A 20,432-nucleotide genomic window follows, 5' to 3' on the forward strand; every position below is an offset into this window, starting at 1 on the left:
CTATGTGCTATGGGGGTTTGGGGAGAAGGTGAAGAAGGGAAAAAAAAGAAGATTGGCAACAGTTGTCAGCTCAGGTGCCAATCTTAAAAAAATAAATAAATAAAATTCATTTATCACCTTTGAAGACACTAAGGAACCACTGGTACGAACTGAGTACTGGTAAATAAAGGGACAGTTCTCATACTGCCTTTCCTGTCTGACTCGCGCCTCAGCATGACTAATCCATCGACAATGGGAAGTATCTCTTTATAGCAGAGTTTTAATTGATAAATGAAGAAGAAAAGATAGGATATCGTTCTTTTATACCTCCTAAGGGAATAGTGGATCAGGGCAGTGACCATCAATGGCTGCTGACATTACAAAAAGAGAGAAAACCAAACATGCATCTCCTGGTAGAAGTACACAGCACCATCGTGAAGCAGTTTGCTAAAAAAAAAAAAAGGAACCTGAATCTAATCAAGCTTCTCCATCAGACTGCGGTTTACAGGAAATACAAGGGACAGAGGAACGTGTTAATTAATAACTTGTAGATACAATCAACAAAATCCAAACTGTGGGAAAATCTACAGGGCAAACAACCCAGTTTCCTTAAGAAAAATTTGCAGGGATGAGGGGGCACGAACAGAAATAGAGGGAGAAACCAAAGAGACTTAAGAATCCAAGCAATGAAGAATTGGAGAATAAAATTTAAAAAACAGTGCCAATAATGTATCAATATTGGTTCACTAATTGTAGCACTTTTACACTTAACACTTGCATAGCGGTGTTCCATTCATTGATTCTTTATGAAGCACTTATTATGTACCAGGCACTGTATTTGGTATTAATTAACCATGGTGAACAAAGTAGACAAGTTTCTGTGTGTCATGGAACTTAGACTCATGGGGGAGCCAGATAATAAATAAGTAAGCCAAGATGTAACTTCCATCTTGTAGTAAGTGCTAGGAAGGAAACTAATATTGCAGTGCTAGTTAGGGAGTTGTCTACTGAAGTAGAGTGGTCAAGGAGGGCCTCTCTGAGAAGGTGACACTGAAGCAGAGGCCTGAGGGTTGGGAAGGAGACTGCCAAGTGAGGGGCTTGGAGGGGTTGGGAGGTGGGGGGGGCAGCAAAGCAAGGATGCTGGTTAGGAGGAGAGAGCAGGGAGTGTGAGCAAGAGGAAGTAGGAAGTGTGAAGTATGAAGGCCCTGCAGGGGGAAAGACCTTGGTATTTCCAGAAGTTGAACCTGTCAGTATAACCAAAGCCAAGGAAGCAAGGGGCAAAGCAAGATGTGGGCCTGAGAGCTAGACAAGCCCCAAATCGTGGTTAGAAGTTTGGATTTTTCAGTGCAGTAGGAAGAAGCTGCTGAAGATTGGAGCATTGTGAGCCTGCACCGTAATTTGTTTCATCAGTCCCTTGTAAATATATGTGTAGACCGTTTCCAGTTTTTCAATAATATAACTGCACTAGAATATGAACTTTAAGAGAACACATCTTATCTGTTTTGGTCACTGAATAACTCCCTTACTCTATTACAGAGGCTGGTACAAAATAGGCTTCAGTAAATATTGTTTGAATTAATGAATGCTGCAAAGAATACTTGTGTATCTTTGTACATTGTTCTCATTATTTCATTGAAATAGTTTTCTAGATGTGAAGCTGCTGGCTTAAAGAGTGTGTATATTTAAATTTTGGCTTTTTAAATAAATTGTGTTCCAAAAAGCTTATACTAAGAGCATTTTTAAATTTAAGACAAAACATTATTCTTAAGAGTTTGTGTAATAGATGGGTTTGGGAGGGTTAGATTAATCAATTCCCGGGATGTTTGGAGATAGTTACAATTCCTGGTCAGTAGTATTTTTCTTTGAGGCAGCTGGGAGCATGGCCAGTGTTTCTCTCCTAGGCTACAGGCTGAGGAAGGCAGACTGTGTTTCTTTTGCTCACCTCAGCATCCCCAACAGCTGGACACGGTGGGTGGCTCATAGTAGCGCTCCGTAAATAGTTTAACTGATTTTACTGCCATCCCCCATCAGAGGCTTCCAACGTTGGTGAGTGAGCCTGCAGTTCATGGGGAAGGGAGTATCCTAAAAGTCAGGTTCATTTTTAAATTAAGGGAATGAATTGTCAGTGTGCCGTAAGAAACAAGTATAGCCCAGTGCTAAGGGTGCAGGCTCTGGAGGAGGTTTGATTCTCAGCCCTACCACTGCCTGTCTTGGATAGGTCACTCCTCCATTGTCTCATCTTAAAATGGGGATAATAATAGAATCTTCCTCAAAGGGTCTTGAGAATTGAATGAATCAATAGATGAAAAGTGTCTAGAATTGTACGTGAATCATCAAGCTCAGTAAATGCTAAGTATTATTACTATGGCACGCCTTTGGATAATCATTAAACATGCTTTTTTTCTTATTTTCTAATAGCTAGAAGAAAAACTCAAAGAAAAAGTTGATGTAAGTCTGATCGAACGGATCAATCTGACTGGAGAAATGGACACGTTCAGCACGTATGTACCTTGCATATGCCTGCTCCAAGGCTGCCCTTCCCCCTTCACAAAGCAGCCTGTCTCAGGCTGTCGGCTTTAGGTCACTACAAAACCTAGGAGGTTTCCAGGACCTTCTGTTAGATCAGGCTTATTCTCTACCTGCCACTTAGAAGCATTAGAAGTTGGTGCAGCTGCCTCCCATTCTGCCTCCTCGGATGCAGTCATTTTTGGCTTACGGGGTTTTTATTGTTGCACTGTCTAGAATAAGAGAAGAAATCCTCCCTTGGCCATCGCTGTAGGAAGGGCAGGTCCAAGGCCTTCTGTCTGCCCCTTTAAATCCACAGAGGGCCAGCCCCACCTCCAGTGTTTTAGAATACAAAGGGTAAGCGGCCTGATTTTAGCCGGGGGGCGGGGGTGTTTGGGGTAGGAGGGCGTCTGTCCAAGAAGTCCAAACTGTAAAGCCTTCTTGATGTTACCTTGCGGTCACTGAATGAGATTGGGAGAGGCCAAGCTTCAGCTTTCACGTCAACCGCTTACTGAGGAAAAATCAAAATCCTCTTCTTAGGTCATTTCCTCTCCTTTTCTCAACTCTTTTTTTCACAAGTCCTGGTTTAAACATTCTGAGCAAGCAGGTACTTTTGGAGGAGGAAGCAAAGAGGGATTCTGGGCGTGGCCCTTAGGGAGACTAGCCATGGAATTTTGTGTCCTGAGTGGAGACACACCCAAATAAGACCAGGACATGGAGCAGGAATGAAAAAAAGCCAAAATGCTCCTCGCTGTCATTAATTCCCTTTTGAAGTAAAGTGAGCTTTTCTGGTGAAATGATGAATCTGATTTTTACACAGGTGCCTAAAACATTTGGAAGGGGCTGTATCAGTCATTCAAAGAGTCATGTTTTAAGTTGTGACCACAGTATTTGTGTGATTTGCAGTGTCATCTCAAGCAGCATTCAGTTGTTGGTTCAGGACCTGGATGCTGCCTGCGATCCTGCCCTGACGGCCATGAGCAAGGTAAGGCTTCAAGAGTGACCCCAGATGGTTTCTATCGGCCCTTGCCTGTAGCTTCTGCAGGCTCTTCAGGGCTTGAAGCATCAGCTGGGAGGAGAACGGAAGACCTCCCGGAGTTTCCTACAGCACTCAGTTTATCTTGCACCTTAGGTCAGTTGCTTGTCCTTTGAGAATGAGGCAGGGAGCAGGTGTGTTTGGTAAGCCTAAGGGAGATGTTGTCTTTGACTAGCATCTGACACATGCTGAAAACCTTACTGTGGCCTCGCCAGAGTGGGTGTTTTGTTAGTGCTTACAGCAGTCACTTCTGACTCATCCTCATTCTTGCCCGCTGAGAGGTTTTTCTGACTCTTGCTGAACTGTGGTGCCAGTGCAGGATTTTGTGATCAGGTTGTGGACCCTGGTTTTCTAATAGAGTGGTGGCCCATCACTGCCCTCCTTTGATACGTGCCACATGCTGCCTTCTGTTGTTACTCAGCTTTTATGGGCCCATGTGTTTTCTTCCCAAAAGAATGTAAATTCCTTAAGTTCGTGGACCATATAGAATATAGAAGACTTACGTTAGTTGGAAATGGGCACTTCTTTACTGATTTCTAAGCCAAATGACATGAAGCTGCCCACTCTAGAGCCTTTTGAGCAGAAGTAGGCAGACTACAGCCTGTGGGCCAAATCTGGCTCCCAGCCTGTTTTTGTAAGTAAAGTTTCATTGGAACACAGCCATCTTCATTCATTTGTATATTATCTATGAGTGCTTTTGTGCTACAATGGTAGAATTAGGTAATTGCAACTGAGATCATATGGCTTGCAAAGCCAAAAATATTTACTGTCTGGCCCTTTACAGGAAAAGTTTACCAATGCCTGTTCTAGAGTCACATACTCTTGTAGCATCCTTACAAATTCTGGAGAAAGAACTTTTCTGGGGCATAGTGGCCAGTAAGTAGCAGAGTATAGTGGAAAGAACCACTGATTTTAGAGTCAGACAGACCTTACTTTTCTCATTTTTCCTTTGGAGGTGTGAGCAAAGGACTTAACCTCTGTGGGCCCAAGTTACCTCGTCGGTATGTGAAATGGGGCTGCCTGCCTCCCAGGTTGTTGTGAGGATGGAGCCCACGGAGGGTGCCTGGCCTGGTGCCAATAAACGCGGGTCCTCTTTCCCTCTTGCCACAAGGTTGTGTAAGCAGACATTTGGTCTGAATTTGGTTTTGTAGTAGATTGTAAATATTTAACAAAAATAGGATTAAAACCAAAACTTAGGCTTCAGGGTTTTATGAAGCTAAGTAGGGAGTCCTGAGTAGCTGTTGTCACAAAGTTTCTATTCACAAGGCTGATCCTTTTGCCAATCAGATGCGGATGTGTATTTCCAGTTCAATGTTTACAAGCAGAATGCTCTGAGCAGGCAAATTGAGGCTAACCCGTTTTCTTAAAGGAACCTGGCTCTGAAGATTCATTTTGTGGGCTCTGATCATCCCATAGCTGCTGGTGAACATTCACTGCATCCTGAATATGATCTGTTCCAGCTGCCATCTCTCCTGAACTGCCACACACTTTAGATTGGAATGCAACTGGTGAAAGAATTTTTACATTTACCAAAGGAAGAGTGGATTTTTTTTTCCAGTAAAATAACAGTTGTAGGGGGTTTAACACTCCGGGTGTTGCTTATATGAACTGTCAGTTCATTAGGTGGATTTCCCTCAAACTCTCCTCCACCCCACCACCCATTTCTCCCCCAGACCCACACCAGCAAATATTAACAGAGACCGTACCTCCAGAATGTTTTGTTTATATCACAGGAAAACCGCAGACTTGGGAACACAGCAGCTGGGAGGCCATTACTCTTTGTCTGAGTCTTCTGGAGTTCTAGCAAAATGAAATCCATGTGATGAAAATGACCAGATGTAAACAAGCCAAGCAGTCACAAATTGATTCAACATACACTCTCTGTTATTTGTGCCTGCATCCTGTTTTGTGTAGTTTCTTCTAGGATTTTTAAAAACTTTTGTTTTATGATCAGGCTTATTTCTGTCTCTGATTCCATCATTTTTGCTGCTAGGTGAATAGTTCAGTTCAGTCTCTGCCCAGCACAGTGCTGGGAGTTAGAAGACTGAGAAAGACATGGACCTTATCCCCAGGTACCTAGATTCCCGAAAGTGTGGGGTGAGAGATGTATGAAATGAGAGGCATGCCCAAATAACTGCAATGTGAAGTATGAGGAAATCAGTACCCAAAAAAGTACAAAACACACCCTCTTTAAAAGAGGAGAGAGTTCCTATCAGGTGAGGAAGCAAAGAAAGCCTTCATAAGGAAGTAGCATTTGAAATAGACCGTGGAGGATGGGGGAGTTTTGGGTGAATTTGTGATTAGGAGGGCATTCTGAACAGGGCGACAAAATGAACAAAGGTTTATAAAATTAGGAAAGCTCAGAACTTTGTCTTAATTGTCGATCTCATTACACATCTTTGGAATTCCACAGGGTACTCTGTACTTGCACTTACATAGTTTGCATAGATTGGAAACAAGGCTGCCCTCAAGGAGCTTATATTCTGGTGGGGAGAAAGCTTAGAATAATTGATGCTGTAAATAAATGTATTTTATAAATGGTGTGAAAATGAGGGTTGGGTTTGCCAAAGTGGAATGGAGTTGTTAGATGATTCTGAGTTGATTGACACAGGCTTCTTTGACAAGATGGATTGAGCTAAGACCTCATTCTCATTAAGGGACCCCATGTCTTTCTCCTTGGTTCGCATCCAGGGCTTTCATTATTTGTTCCTTCACTACCTTGTTTGTTCCGTGAACACTCCTGTGTATATACCTATACTCCAGCCTCAGCCTTCACTTTCCTGAATGCATTAATTTTTGAGGCTTCCATGCCTTTTCTCATTTTATTCTTGCTGCCTCGACTTCTCTTCCCACTGTTGTCTCTCCAATGAGCACATCCTTTAAGATCCAGTTCAAATGTCTGCCCTCTTTTTAAAAAGTTAGGTGTAATTCACATACCACAAAATTCACCCTTTTGAAGTATGTAATTCAGGGGCTGGCCCCATGACATACTAGTTAAGTCCAGTGTGCCTGGGTTCGTGGGTTCAGATCCCAGGTGCTGACCTACACCACTCATCAAGCCATGTTGTGATGGTGACCCACATACAAAATAGAGGAAGATGGGGCATAGATGTTAGCTCAGGGCTAATCTTCCTGAAGCAAAAAAAAAAAAAAAAAAGAGGAAGATTGGCAACAGATCTTAGCTCAGAGTGAATCTTCCTCACCAAAAATAAGTAAGTAAATAAGTAAAGTATATAATTTAGTGGGTTTTGGTATGTTCACACGGTCCTACAACGACCACTATCAAATGCCAGAATATCTTCATCACACCAAAAAGAAGCCTCATACTTATTAGCAGTCACTCTCAGTTTCCCTGACAATCACTAATGTACTTTCTTTCTCTGGATTTGCCTGTTCTGGACATTCCACATAAATGGATCATACAGTATGTGGCCTTTTGTGATGGACTTTCTTCACTTAGCCTAATGTTTTTAATGTTCATCCATGGGGTAGCATGTATCAGTACTTCATTCCTTTTTTATTGCTGAATAATATTCCATTGTATGGTTATACCACATTTGGTTTATCCATTCTTCAGTCAATGGGCATTTGTGTTTTGTCCACTCTTTTTTTTTTTTTTTTTAAAGATTGGCACCTGAGCTAACAACTGTTGCCAATCTTTTTTTTTTTCTGCTTTTTCTCCCCAAATCCCCCCAGTACATAGTTGCATGTTTTAGTCGTGGGTCCTTCTAGTTGTGGCATGTGGGATGCCGCCTCAGCATAGCCTGATGAGCAGTGCCATGTCCACACCCAGGATCCAAACCAGTGAAACCCTGGGCCACCGAAGCGGAGCACGTGAACTTAACCACTTGGCCACAGGGCTGACCCCATCTCCACTTTTTAACTATTATGAATATTCATGTCCAAGTTTTTTGTGAATATGTTTTCAGTTCTCTTGCATATACACCTAGGAGTGGAACTGCTGGATCATGTGGTAGCTCTGTTTAACATTTTGAAGAACTCCCAAACTGTTTTCCACAGCAGCTACACCATTCTACATATTACCCACCAGCAGTGGATGAGGGTTCAAATTTTCCGTATCCTCACCAACACTTTTTTTTTAATTATAGTTATTCTAGTGGGTATGAAGTGGTATCTCATTGTGATTTCAATTTGTATTTACATTTCCCTGATGACTAAGATATTAAGCATCTTGTCATGTTCTTATTGGCCATCTGTATATCTTTGAAGAAATGTCAGTTCACATCCTTTGCCCATTTTTAAATTGGGTTGTCTTTCTGTTGTTGAGTTGTAAAAGTTCTTTTTTATAGTCTGGATACTAGACCCCTTATCAAATATATAACTTGCAAGTATTTTCTCCCTTTCTGTGGGTTTTCTTTTCTCAATCATGTACTTTGAAGCACTAAAGTTTTTAATTTTGATGAAGTCCAATTTTTATATTTTTTCTTTTGATGCTTGTGCTTTTGGTGTCATATCTAAGACTCCATTGCCTAATCCAATATGAGAAAGATGTACGCGTATATTTTCTTCTAAGCATTTTATAGTTTTAGCTCTTACATTTAGGCCTTCAGTCCATTTCGAGTTAATTTTTGTATATGGGGTAAAGTAAGGATTCAACTTCATTCTTTTGCATGTAGATATCCAGCTGTCCCAGTACCATTTGTTATAAAGACTATTCTTTACCCAGTGGATGGTCGTGACAGTCTTGTCAAAAATCACTTGGCCATAGATACATGGGTTTATTTCTGAACTCTCAGTTCTATTCCATTGATCTGTATGTCTGTCCTGATGCTGATACCACACTGTTTTGATTATTGTAGCTTTGTAGTAAGTTTTAAAATCAGGAAATGTGAGTCCTCCCACTTTGGTCTTTTTCAGATTGTTTTGGCTATTTTGAGTCTCTTGCAATGTCACCACAGTACCTCGACTACCTCTCTACTTTGTTATACAGTTATTTTTATATCTCTGTCTCCCCTGTTAAGCTTTGAACAGCTTGAGGGCTACGTCTTATTCATTTTTGGATCTCCATGGCGTAGCACAGTTCTTGCTTAACAGTGGTACTTCCTGAGTGACTTTGAAGGTAAAGAAGGCAGGAAGAAGAAAGAACTGAAGTTTGTAGACATCCATTTGACCAAAGAATGGTGACAACGTGAGACGTGGATAGCTCTACTGAACAGATTTAACGGGGTGAGCTAGTAGACATAGGGTGGGAGACTCGGGCGTCTTTCTGGGAAATGGCAGGATCACGACTCCCTGAGATCTTGAGGTGCATACAAGTGCTGTTGAGGATGATGCGACGCTCCTCGATGGTGCTCACTAGCAGGGCTTCCTTCTTCAACAAGTAGCATCCTGGAGCTGATTGAGGAAGGTCAGAAATAGGAAATGCCCATGTCTAGCTTTTAGGTCCCTGGGTACGGGCAAGAGCCCTGCAGCTGGAAAAGGAGAGGAAAACATAGAGAGGCCAAGTTTGGTAGAAAATACCTGGAACGACCTTAAACAGGCCAGGCCCACATGGAGAAAGTGAAATCTGATGAGAGTTTAGTCGTTTCTCTGAAACTGGAACTTTGAGATTGCAGTAGTGTTGCTGATAAGTTATGTCACAATTACCTTTCCAACCACTTTCCCCGTCCGTGTTGCATTATTTTCTTAAATGAGCTCTGTGAGATGATAGTAAGTTATTTATGGAGCACTTACCAGGAATCAGCACCCAAGTGCCTTATCTCACTTAATTCTGATGATAAATTTGTGAGGTACCTATGTTATTTTCTTCTCCCTTTCACAGAGTAGGGAACTGAAACGCAAAGTTAAGTCCCTTGTCCCAGATCTCTTAGCTAGTTAGCGTGTGGCAGAGCCAAGATTCAAACTCAGCTGTCTCTATGCAAGATTGTACCACACCGTATGTACTGAGTAAGAGTAAGTCCTTTCGGCAAATGTAGAAACTGAAGCAAAATCAGCTGAAGTAACTTGCCTGAAAGCGGAAGAGCGATAAGTCAGTGTGCGTCCGGGACTGCTAGGTTCACACAGCTGTTCATGCTTGCTTGATTATGAGCTCTGCAAGCATCCGGGGGCATCCTGTTAGGTATTGGTCTTCAGCTTTTCTTGATGATGCCATGACTTTCCTGCAGGGGAGAAAATGGGTTGAGCAGCCAACCCAAGTATTCCAGTCTGCTTGGCATATTTCTCCCTGAAAACTGGCGAATTGTCATTCTGGTGTGTGTGTTTCTTTTCTTTTTCATAATATGCCCAAAGCCATATAGCTTTATAACAGTGAAGCCAAAAATCAAGTCTCCTGATTCTTGAAAAGGTAGTTATTTGGAGTGCTTTGGTGGAAATATGAAGAGTCCTGTTTTTTAAATGTAAATTCTGTAAATCCTTAGCAATTAGTATGTCCGGTTTTGGCGTTATATGTAGGATAAGAAAAAAATTTTATGTCTTCCTTAAAAGGGACCATTGGTCCCATGGTCCCTCCTCACTATGTCCTTTTTCCTGGGGCTACTCACATCACTAGGTTGAAAGAATCTAAGTCTCTGTCTGAAATCAAACACACTTAGATTTTTACCCATCAATGATAGTTTTAGGAAAAAAAACAGAAGAAACTGAACAAATTAAATTTCCTTACAGTCTGGCGTGTAATTTCTATCGAGTTTCAAGATTGTGAACATGTACCAATTTAGGAGGCTGCATTACTATTCCCCAAAGACATTTTGAAATAGCTAGAACAGTCCTCAAATCTGTTCTCATTTTCCTCAGTCATTAAAATGTAGATCTATTTCAGGAGGTCGACAGAACTCCACGGTTAAGAAGTCCTCAAGTTTGCTTTCCACCTATAATCAAAGCACATCTTTCTTTTTTCATAAAAGAGATTGTTTTCTCATTATGAACAAAGCAAATCACCTTCATTAAAGAAGATACAGATTTTTAAAAAGAAGAAAATTTAAATCCCCCATAATTCCAATTAGTACATATATTTTAGTCTTTCTTTTTATGCATATATTTTTTAAATAAAATAAGTTTATACTTTACATACTAGTTTATAACCTGTTTTTCTCATTTAGCAGGTTTTAATAGTTTTCTGTGTCATTTAATCTAGAGCTGTGATATTTTTAGTGATTGCATAGTATTCCATAGTACAGAGTATTTATTGTTAAAATTGTAAAAGTAGTTAACATTTACCATGGAATTAATATATGCCAGGCACTATGTGAGGGGCATTCCATGCATTATCTCTCAGTAACCATATATATCATAGATATTAGCATCATCTCAATTTTACAGCTGAGGAAACTGAGGCGCAGAGATGTTAGATATCTTGTCCAAGTCACACTTAGCAGGTCACACAGACACTGTTAGAACTCATCACTGGCGGACTCCAGATGTCCTCATTTTAGGTGCTGTAATCTATTCCTTCCCTTAAAATGTATGTAATCGATTCACTTCTGAGGGATTTTTAGGTTATTTCCCATTTTTCACATTTGTACACAGTCTGGCCGTGGACAGCCCGGTTCCCACCATGTCTCCCTGGCCAAGTGTGGGGTCCTGGAGGCTCTCACACTACTATCTTGCTGGTTTTCTTGCTTGCTGTTTCCATCAAACCTATGCCTTAGTTACTACTTCTTTTGCAAACTGTTTTTCTTGTTGTTTACATGGTACGAATAGTTGTCAATCCCATCCCACTCCCTAAACAAAAACCACAAACAGAAAAACTTTTAAGTGTGGAGGAGTAAATTTTAAATGTCAAAGGCAGAGTTTCCTTGGAGAAGTTGGAGTCCTCTTTCTGCTGATGGCTTTTCATGATGCTTGTTCTTCCAGTGCAAGCTACTGGTGGTTTCCTTTTTTGAAAGAGAACTTTGCTTGATAACTGTATATTTCATTAGCTTCTCTGAGAAACCAGGCTTACCTGGAACTAAGGCCCAGTTAAGTCCTTTTCTTCTTTTTTGTTTTTTCCAATTCTTTTTTAACAAGTATCTAGGAAGCAGCCTGGTGTGGTGCTTGGGTTTAGACAGACCTGGGTTGTCTCCACTCTACCGTTTACCAGCTGTGTAATTGTGGGCATTACCTAACCTTTTTGAGTTTTTTGAGTTTCCTCATCTACAAGATTCCACGAGAGCTCAATGAGATCGTGTATGGATAGTAAATGAGATGGTGTATGCAAAATGCCAGGCCGAGTGACCTGCACATGGTGGGCCCTAATGTAGGTGTCTTGTGCCGTTCAAGTTGTGGTGTTCAAGTTGCAGCCCAAACCCTAAGTCACCCAGGGTGGGTACCAACAAGCATCAACCGTCTGAGGCAATGACTGGGCAGAATCGCTGCTGACTATACTTTGCACAGTTTTTAGAAACAGTAAAAGCAATGTCAACTTTCATCGTTCTCCAATACTTTAAATCATTTTCTTTCTTCATTAAGCTGACTTAAATTTAAAATCACACATCCACTTGACTTTTGCTAATACTTCTTTTAATTTAATCAGTGGAGTCCCAACTGGCTAACGCATTAAAGCAAATCAGATCTTTTCACTTGTATTCCAAATGTGGACACATAATGACGTGGCCAGTGGTGATCAAGACGTTAGCTCACCAGCAGGAACTTCAAGTCCCACGTCCCACGCTCTGTCTTGCTTCAGAGTTTCTTTGTAACCAAAGACAGGGCATGTCACCACCTCCCTTTATGGTCATCATCTGCTAATGGAGAACTGTAATGTTCAGATAACTGTTTATTAACTTTTCAAAGTATTGAAATATAAATGCTGCCAATTTGCAAAACAATAGTCATTACTATGGAAGAGCTTCATATCAATAGGGGGATGGAGGGGCATCAAGCTCCCTACCCAGTTCACTGGGTTTACCCGGGACATTCTGCTCCAAGTCTTGCTGCCAAGCTTGGGGAAGAAAAGATGAAGTATAGACGTTAACAGCACCTTTCAATTTTGGCCTCACCCTATGAACTCATTTAAAATCACTTAAGATGCTCATTGTTTGCATGGGTCAAATCTCTAAAATCAGATGGAAAAAGAAGCCTCTCAAATGAGATAAAGGAGAATAAGGAAAACATTACGTATAACCAAAACATTTGAATATAAAGTCAGATCATATTAGACCTTTCTACTTTTCTCCATTGTTTGTTTTTGTTTTTTCCCTGGTAAAAAATGAGAGACCTTGGGGCTAGCCTGGTGGCGTAGTAGTTGAGTTCACCCACTCTGCTTCGGTGGCCTGGGGTTCGCAAGTTCAGCTCCCAGGCGCAGGCCCAGCACAGCTCATCAAGCCACACTGTGGTGGCATCTCACATAAAACAGAGGAAGATTGGCACAGGTGTTAGCTCAGGGCCAATCTTCCTCACAAAAAAAAAAAAGAGAGAGAGAGAGGGACTTTTTACTGTCTGCAGCCTAGTTGTGAAACCTTGCATAAGACTTAATGTCTCTGGGCCATGATTTTCTTATCTGTCCCCTCCTGCTTTTCTATGGTTCTGTGCTTACACACACCTGAAGCTTTTAGAATATAAATGTCTGCTGATTTGAAGAAACATTAGGACAAAACATAGAGTCGTTTGAGCTTCCCAGGAGCCGGGGAATCATCCATGTACAATAAGATTCTTTTAAACAAGTTCTCTCAGTATTGAATTTTTCCTTTCCCCAAGAGCTCTATAAAAATAGTGTTTTCTTGCCAGAGACATCAAGGCCACAGAACTACTGCCCTCCTTCTATGAACATATTATATGGTTTGTGTTTGGCTTAGGATCTTTTAACAGACAGCCCAGCGTGCTCTGAGAGGCTGGCTCAGCAGAACTCTTCGAGCACATCCGCACTCTTTTCAGGATCGCGGCGCCCGTTCCCTGCCAGCTTCGGGGCACGCTGGGCTGATCCTGCCTCTCTCTTCCTGGCCGGATCCAACGGGGAGAGACAGTGCAACATTGCTTCTTTCTCCGTTTTGGTGTTTTCCAGAGTGTTGCCCTCATTCTCCTCAGGTTCTTAGAGCTTGAGCCAGGCAGGTCTCTTTTTGGCTCATGGCCTGGTCGGGACCACTCGGGTCTCTCACTGATGCTCATCCCCCCGACGCCTGCCATCCACACGTCCCTGTGCCTCTTTCCTGCCCTGTTCTCCATGTCACTGTCTTACCCCCAAATGTGCCCCCCATGTTTGCCAGAGATCCTCTTTCCTTTCCCTTGATTGAAATCCCGACATAATCCCAAAGGTTTTAGGAGTAAGAGTCTAACGTTTTATTATGGAAAAGTTCAGTTATATACAGAAGAGAGAAAATAGTGTAATAAACCTCATTCACCCATCACACAGCTTCACTAATCTTATTTCGTCTACTCCTCCCAACCCTGGATTATTTTGAAGCAAGTCTCACATGTCATATCATTTCTAGTTTTCTTTTTTAAAAATCCCAACTCCTCCCAATTGACTTGAGAAAAAGGCATAAGTGAATGCTCGTCCAGGTTTCATGTTCTTTGGCCCAGCCGCCTCTCTGCTCTCCTAGGCTGCCAATCCGCTCAGAAGTAGGTGTCCCCACCTCGTCTCCCACAGTCCCTTTCTGCTGGGACAGCTAACGGAAGAATATGATCCAGTTCATCTGCCTGCTGAGGTTCCTGTAGAAGATGGCCCCTTCTGTGGGAAGGGAAGGCCATTTCAAGCACGAGGGGGACAGGGTAGGAAAAGGTGCCTGAGTCACACCTCGCTCTCAAGGAGAAAGTGGGCTCACTTGTTTTTATTCACAAACAGCCACTACAGACTGGGTAAGACAAACTCCCCAAAGCAAAATGGCAGGTGTGATGGCAAGCCGTGGCCTCCTTTCTACTCCCCCTGCCCCTTCGCTGGTAACAGGGAAGGCTGTCCTTTCGTGAAGGATCTAAAGGCTTGTCCTGCCCTGTCTCCATTTTCAGATGCAGTGGCAGAATGTGGAGCACGTTGGTGACCAGAGCCCCTACGTCACATCCGTCATTCTTCACATTAAGCAGAACGTCCCCATCATCCGTGACAACCTGGCTTCCACACGGAAATACTTCACTCAGTTCTGCATTAAATTTGCAAAGTGAGTCCTGGCACACTGTTGTCACTGGGTATTTTTTTTTTAATTTTTATTGAGTTAATGATAGGTTACAATCTTGTGAAATTTCAGTTGTACATTATTGTTTGTCAGTCGTGTTGTAGGTGCACCCCTTCACCCTTTGTGCCCACCTCCACCCCACCTTTCCCCTGGTAGCCACTAATCTGTTCTCTTTGTCTGCATTTTTAAATTCCTCATATGAGTGGAGTCATACAGAGATGGCCCTTCTCTAACTGGCTTATTTCACTTAACATAATTCCCTCAAGGTCCATCCATGTTGTTGCAAATAGGACGATTTTGTTCTTTTTTACAGCTGAGTAGTATTCCATTATCACTGGGTATTTTGAATGCTATACTTACAGTCCAGGTGAGCATGCTCACAATCCAGGTGTCCCCACCATCCAGCTGGGGCTTCTTAAGTGGTGCCTGGAGGCAAACTAAATTTTCTGTACCCCTAAAGAAGCGTAATAATGAAACTAAATCTGCTACTTAAAGTCAGAGGTGACAGTAACAGCAATACAACCATCAACCACATCAAGGCAAACAAAGATGAATTGGGGATCCTGTTATTTTGAATTATGCGGACATAACAGCACCCCCTGCCTCCTACCAGGTTTGGATAATTAAAATTATTTTTCAGTGATTTCATGTATGTATTTTGTCTCTCCAACTAGATTATAAGCCTTTTTAGGGTAGGAACCATCAGTTCTGTTTCTTTTGAGCCTTCTTTTCCTTCTTCTCTATAGTCCTTATCATGTGGCTGCCAGAATTTATCCACTTGTGGACGTCCTGGAGTCCAGGGAAGGTACTAGAAGTCAGGAAGAGCAAGTCAGGGAGCTCCGTTGCCAGAGCAGATGAAGTGAACACTGTGCTGCATGTCTTCCTGCCACGTCCTCGTGTGTGGCCATTTCTGGCTTGACGTTTTGAAGCAGGGAAATAGTTTGGTCCTTTGCCAGTCTGCGTCTGGCTGTAGCGTTGTTCTGCCTGAGATCAGGCAGCGTAGAGGGTCAGTGCCTCGTCTGACCAATTATCAAACAAGCATTTTGGCAAACTTCTCGGGGAAGGGCCCCAGGAAGGTCAGCCCAGTCCAAGCTACTGTATTTAGGTTGTTCTCATCCAAGTCCCAAAGGTGATTTCAGACTCCAAGTTTCTGTCTTCCCCAGCTCTCTCCCAGTTTGTATTCGATTAAGGCTTTCCCTCTCTCTCACAGATAAACCCCTGAGGAACAGCGTTTATAGAGTAGCTGGTGGCCTTAGCGTCGGTTTCCAGTTTGTCAAGAAAGGCTAGCGTGGACTCTCCAGGGAGGCGCTCGAGTTTGCAGTGTGGCAGATGAACCAGGAGTTGACAGTCCCCTCGGACTCTCTGGGTGCTCCTTAGCGTGTGTTAGAAGCATTGCCGATAAATCACATTGTGACACTCCCCATAACTCCTGGTAGAAACAGTGTGTCTGCAAAAGTTTACTATGACCAAAAATCTGTAGTGTGGGTGCACAGGGGTCTGACTGAGGTAACGTTAAAGTGAGCTTGGGATCCGTTTACCTAGCTAGTCCCAGCATCTGCCTCACAGTCTCTCCAAGCCCTTTAGTTTTATTACTAACCCCCTACTGGGTGAGCTGGGAATAGGATGCCCATCTCCTACATCTGGAAAAGGTTAACCTGCGACCTAAAAAGCGGTTTTCTGACTTAATCCGTGGTGCCCTCTCCTCCTTGTAAAATCCCAGCCAAAGACTAGGAACCTCAGAGAGGGGACTGTGAGGAGCCCCGCTCCCAGCCAGGGGCAGTAACTGCCGCCACCCAATGGCCTGGAGAAGCCCTTGGCCGGTACCCATCAAAGACACGTCCCTGGTCCCTGTGTCTTCCCTGCTTCATCCCCTGTGGACGAGCACACAGAGCCAGTTCAAGGGCAACCAAAGCCTGTGATACTGTGCAGTAACTTAAGTTATGAGCTGTGTGTACCATTGCAATTAGTCGTGAATTCGATCGCACGTTACTTGTTTGGCCTGGCTCTGGTTTACAGCATGGCAGAATCCCTCCTAAATCCTCCCTTGTTCCCACTTCCTCCTGATCAGCAGACCGTCCCCTTGTCTGATCTCTGGAGTTTACATTCCTTTCCGTTTAACTTCCTTTCCTCTCCTACCAATGCAAAGCCATAGATGTTTCCTTCGGCCTCCATCTGGTCTCTGAAACAACAGCTGTCTTTCCTGTTTAGCCGTCAAGATCACCCCTCTGGTTGAAACTTCTATTTGAACCACAAGTGACTTCCCTCATCTACTAAGCTGATTCTCCTCCATTCAGTAATGGAGATAATAAGACAAAGCTCTGAATAGTGTTTGAGAGGATAAAGTGAGAAGTCATGTGTAAACTTCCTGCTAAAGTACTGGTACGAAGCTGACATTCAAAAAGTGGTAGCTGCTACCGTTGTTATTTGTTATTATTTATTAACATGCAGACACAGAATTAAGTGCTTTGACTTAATAGACATGGTTCCTATCTTCATTTGCATGATAGTCAAATGGATGGAAATAGACATGTAAGCAAATAAGTATAATAAAGTAGTTTATGTGTTAGGCTAGAGGTCTGTGGACTCTACGTAGAGTATGGTAGCAGTGACTGAGGAAAGACTTCACAGGAGAGATGTCCTTTAGCAGAGTCCAAGAGGTGTGTGTACTGATCCACATGGCTGTAGGGAAGGGCATTCCAGGTAGAGGGAGCAGTGTAAGCAAAGGCACAGAGGCATTAAATAGCCTGAAGAATCATGGGATTTGTAAGTAGCTCAACCGGGTTGAGGCATAGGGTGCCAGGGCTTAGCATGATGAGGCTGGGGACAGAGAATCAAAATGATCAAGAAGGCCTTAAATGTAGCCATTGCGAGAGTTTTTATCAGAGGAGGGTCTTGATCATATTTGCATTTGAAATAAATCCCTTTGGCAGTTGATGGGTTAGAAAGGATGAGGCTGAAGGCAGGGAGACCAATTAGGAAACAATTGAAAGAACTTAAGTGGGGCCACCCTGTGGCCAGTGGACACGAACATGGCACTGCTCACAAAGCCGTGCTGAGGCGGCGTACAGCTAGAATATTCAACTATGTACTGGGGGCTTTGGAGAGAAGAAGAAGAAAAAAGAAGATTGGCAGCGGATGTTAGCTCAGGTGCCAATCTTTAAAAAAAAAAGAGCTTAAGTGAGAAAGGTAAGGGCAGCAGCAATGAGGGGCAGTGGGGATGGTCAAGAGGAGTGGATATAGGAGTTCTGGGGAAGACCTGGGAACTGACTGGATATTGGAGTTGAAGGCAAGGGAGCAGTCTTGGGTAACTCCTGCTTTCTGACTTGGGTGACTGGGGAGATGAGATGCAGTCTGCTGAGCCTGGATTCCAGGCTGGAGCTGAGTCTCGAATATGCTGGAGTTGAGGTACCAGTGCCATTGCATTGAGATGTCCAGTATGTCATTGGATATTACAGCGAGCACAAGTGCACAGGAAAAGATGTAGAGAGATCGAAGAGGATGGAGCTCACAAGCCTGAGAGCAGCATTTGAAGAGTGAGGAGAGGAAGGTGCTAGCCAGCCTCTATCTCCACCCCAAATCCTGCTTTCTTGCTGTCATTCCTGCCTTGGTCACAGGCCCTGTGTTCTCCTGGTCAGTCCGTCTGGATCTAGCCTCGATTATAGGCATTTCTAGTTCCCACACCTTCTGTTCTGCACAAGTACAACTCAACTTTCCCTACTTGGGTCTCTGCAGTTTTTTCTAAAAAGCCCTCCTAATCTATTAAAATTACATTCCCTCTTTCCCCAATCCAGCATCATCAGTCCACCTGGCCCAGGTTGCTCTTCAGTCTTCAGTCAATTTTTTGGAGGGCATGTATTTTGTTCCTTGATCGGAACAAAGTTGATCATATAGTCACTCCCTTAGCAATTATTTCCTGGTTTTGCATTTAGGACCCCATAACTTCCTTATGTATATTCCACTATCTTACCTGTTAGATGATTTCAGCTACTAGTAATAGAACGCCTAACTTGAACTGACTTGCACAGAAGATGAATTTTTTATTTCGTGTAACCAGAAGTCCAAAGGTAGGACAGATCCAAAGATAGTTGTTGCAGAGGTTCGGCAGTGTCATTAAGGACCTAGGTTCTTTACTCTATCCTGCTCTCCTTGGGGCTGGCTTCGTTCTTGGAATGGTGGTAAAATGGCAGCTCTAGACATTATATCCGAACACAGGAACGTCCAAAGGAAGAAGAGAGAGTCTTACCCCAGCCGTGAGATGAAGGCCTTCCCTCCAGTCTGATTGGGCCGGCTTAGATCACACCCCCACCTCAGGACCAACAACAGTCACCAAGGGAATACCACACTCTGTCTGGCTGAAGCGAATTAGAATTCACCTCTGTAGTTTAGGGAGGATCAGCTTTTCCCCCACCATCCCAAGGCCACGGACACCTAAGTAAAACCAGGGCTTTGGTTGGAAAGAAAAAGAAGGCAATGGATGCTGGTAGGCCACATCATGTCTGCTTTGATGCTCAGTTTTCTTACGGAAGGAAGTAGGGCCTTAAAAAAAGTTTCTGCGGTTTTTTCCAAAGAGAGAATAAGCCTAATTTGTCACTTCTTTTTTATCCACAGCTCCTTCATTCCCAAGTTCATCACCCACCTCTTTAAGTGCAAGCCGATTAGCATGGTCGGAGCGGAGCAGGTGAGGTGAAATTGGTGTTGGGCTTCTTCTCTGTGGCTTTTGTCAGGGATAAAACACATGTCTTTCTGGTACACATCTACTCTGGAGAAATGAAGTTACTGATTTCCCCTGTGTGGGGACAGAATGATGACCTGACAGCTTAATTCATTGCTCCATTTAATCAAAACGTTTTTGTTGAGCACCTGCTAAGTACCCAGGCTTTGCTTTTGGTGCAGAGTATACAGAAAAGATCTCTCCTTCACGATGCTTGCATTCTAGTAAGAAGAAACGGATAATGTACAAGTTAACAAATAAGTCAGAAGATAATTTTAAGTATGCTAACGGGTAGAAAACTAGGTTCTGTGAAAGAATGTCTTAGGGGCTTGCAGGGAGTACGGTTTTAGACTGGACAGTCAGAGAAAGCTCCTCTGAGACCTGGGCTGGACAAGGACTAGGAGAAGAGTGTCCAGGCAGAGGGAGCAGCAGAGGCTCTATTTTGGATCCCAGGGTGGCTGGGGCAGAGACCACTTAAGAGTAGGAAGCAAAGAAAGGCTTATCTCTTTGGTACTGAGAAACTTAGTTCACCTCACCCAAGAAGCCTTCCTTGATTAACTCCATTCTTTTCCCTGGAATTCTGTGCTTTGAGACATTTCTTCATAGACTGTATCACCTCCACACTGATGCGTTGAGTTTTATGCCACAGCAAAGTCGCCTCTTTTCAGCTGCCACCTATTCAGACCATCTGAAATTTGAGCAGCTTGAGTTTGGAGAACAATTTAAGCTACTTTAAAAAAAAAACAGTAATATTCAGCTCCCACTTCTTTAAAAACACCTACTTAGATGCAAACTCTTCATATACTGATCATAAATTATTCTCATCTAGTCATTAAAATAAATCCTCTCTCGACCTCTAGCAATACTTATCCTATTTGAGTTACTTTTTATATTTGAAAGAACTCAAACTACATTTTTAAATAAGAAGATTATATAATTCAAGATATTTCCATAAAGCCTGCTCCTTCACCAAATTAGTTGACTTGGTAGAGGCTTTACTCTCTCCTAGCTCAGTGATTTGCCTTCACACTGGGCCCTCGGCTGTGCTGGCCCCTCGGTTGTGCTGGCCCCAGTCCTGCCTCAGGAAGATGGCAAATTGGCACGTGCCCCAGTGCATCATGGATCTCTCATGACACATCAGAGCCAGAGAGGTAATACCTGT

General features: G+C 43.0%; 1 protein-coding gene across 1 annotated transcript in view; it reads left to right on the plus strand.

Moving 5' to 3' along the window:
- The window catches only part of VPS53 (VPS53 subunit of GARP complex), a 138,138-nt gene that overhangs the window by 98,563 nt on the left and 19,143 nt on the right, over positions 1-20,432 (plus strand). The window contains exons 16-19 of the mRNA XM_070562842.1: positions 2,398-2,480; positions 3,391-3,469; positions 14,396-14,544; positions 19,168-19,237. Coding sequence (XP_070418943.1) covers positions 2,398-2,480; positions 3,391-3,469; positions 14,396-14,544; positions 19,168-19,237 — 381 coding nt within the window. The remainder of the gene's footprint in view (positions 1-2,397; positions 2,481-3,390; positions 3,470-14,395; positions 14,545-19,167; positions 19,238-20,432) is intronic.

Source organism: Equus przewalskii, chromosome 10 (assembly GCF_037783145.1).
Source record: "Equus przewalskii isolate Varuska chromosome 10, EquPr2, whole genome shotgun sequence".
NCBI classification, from domain to species: domain Eukaryota; kingdom Metazoa; phylum Chordata; class Mammalia; order Perissodactyla; family Equidae; genus Equus; species Equus przewalskii.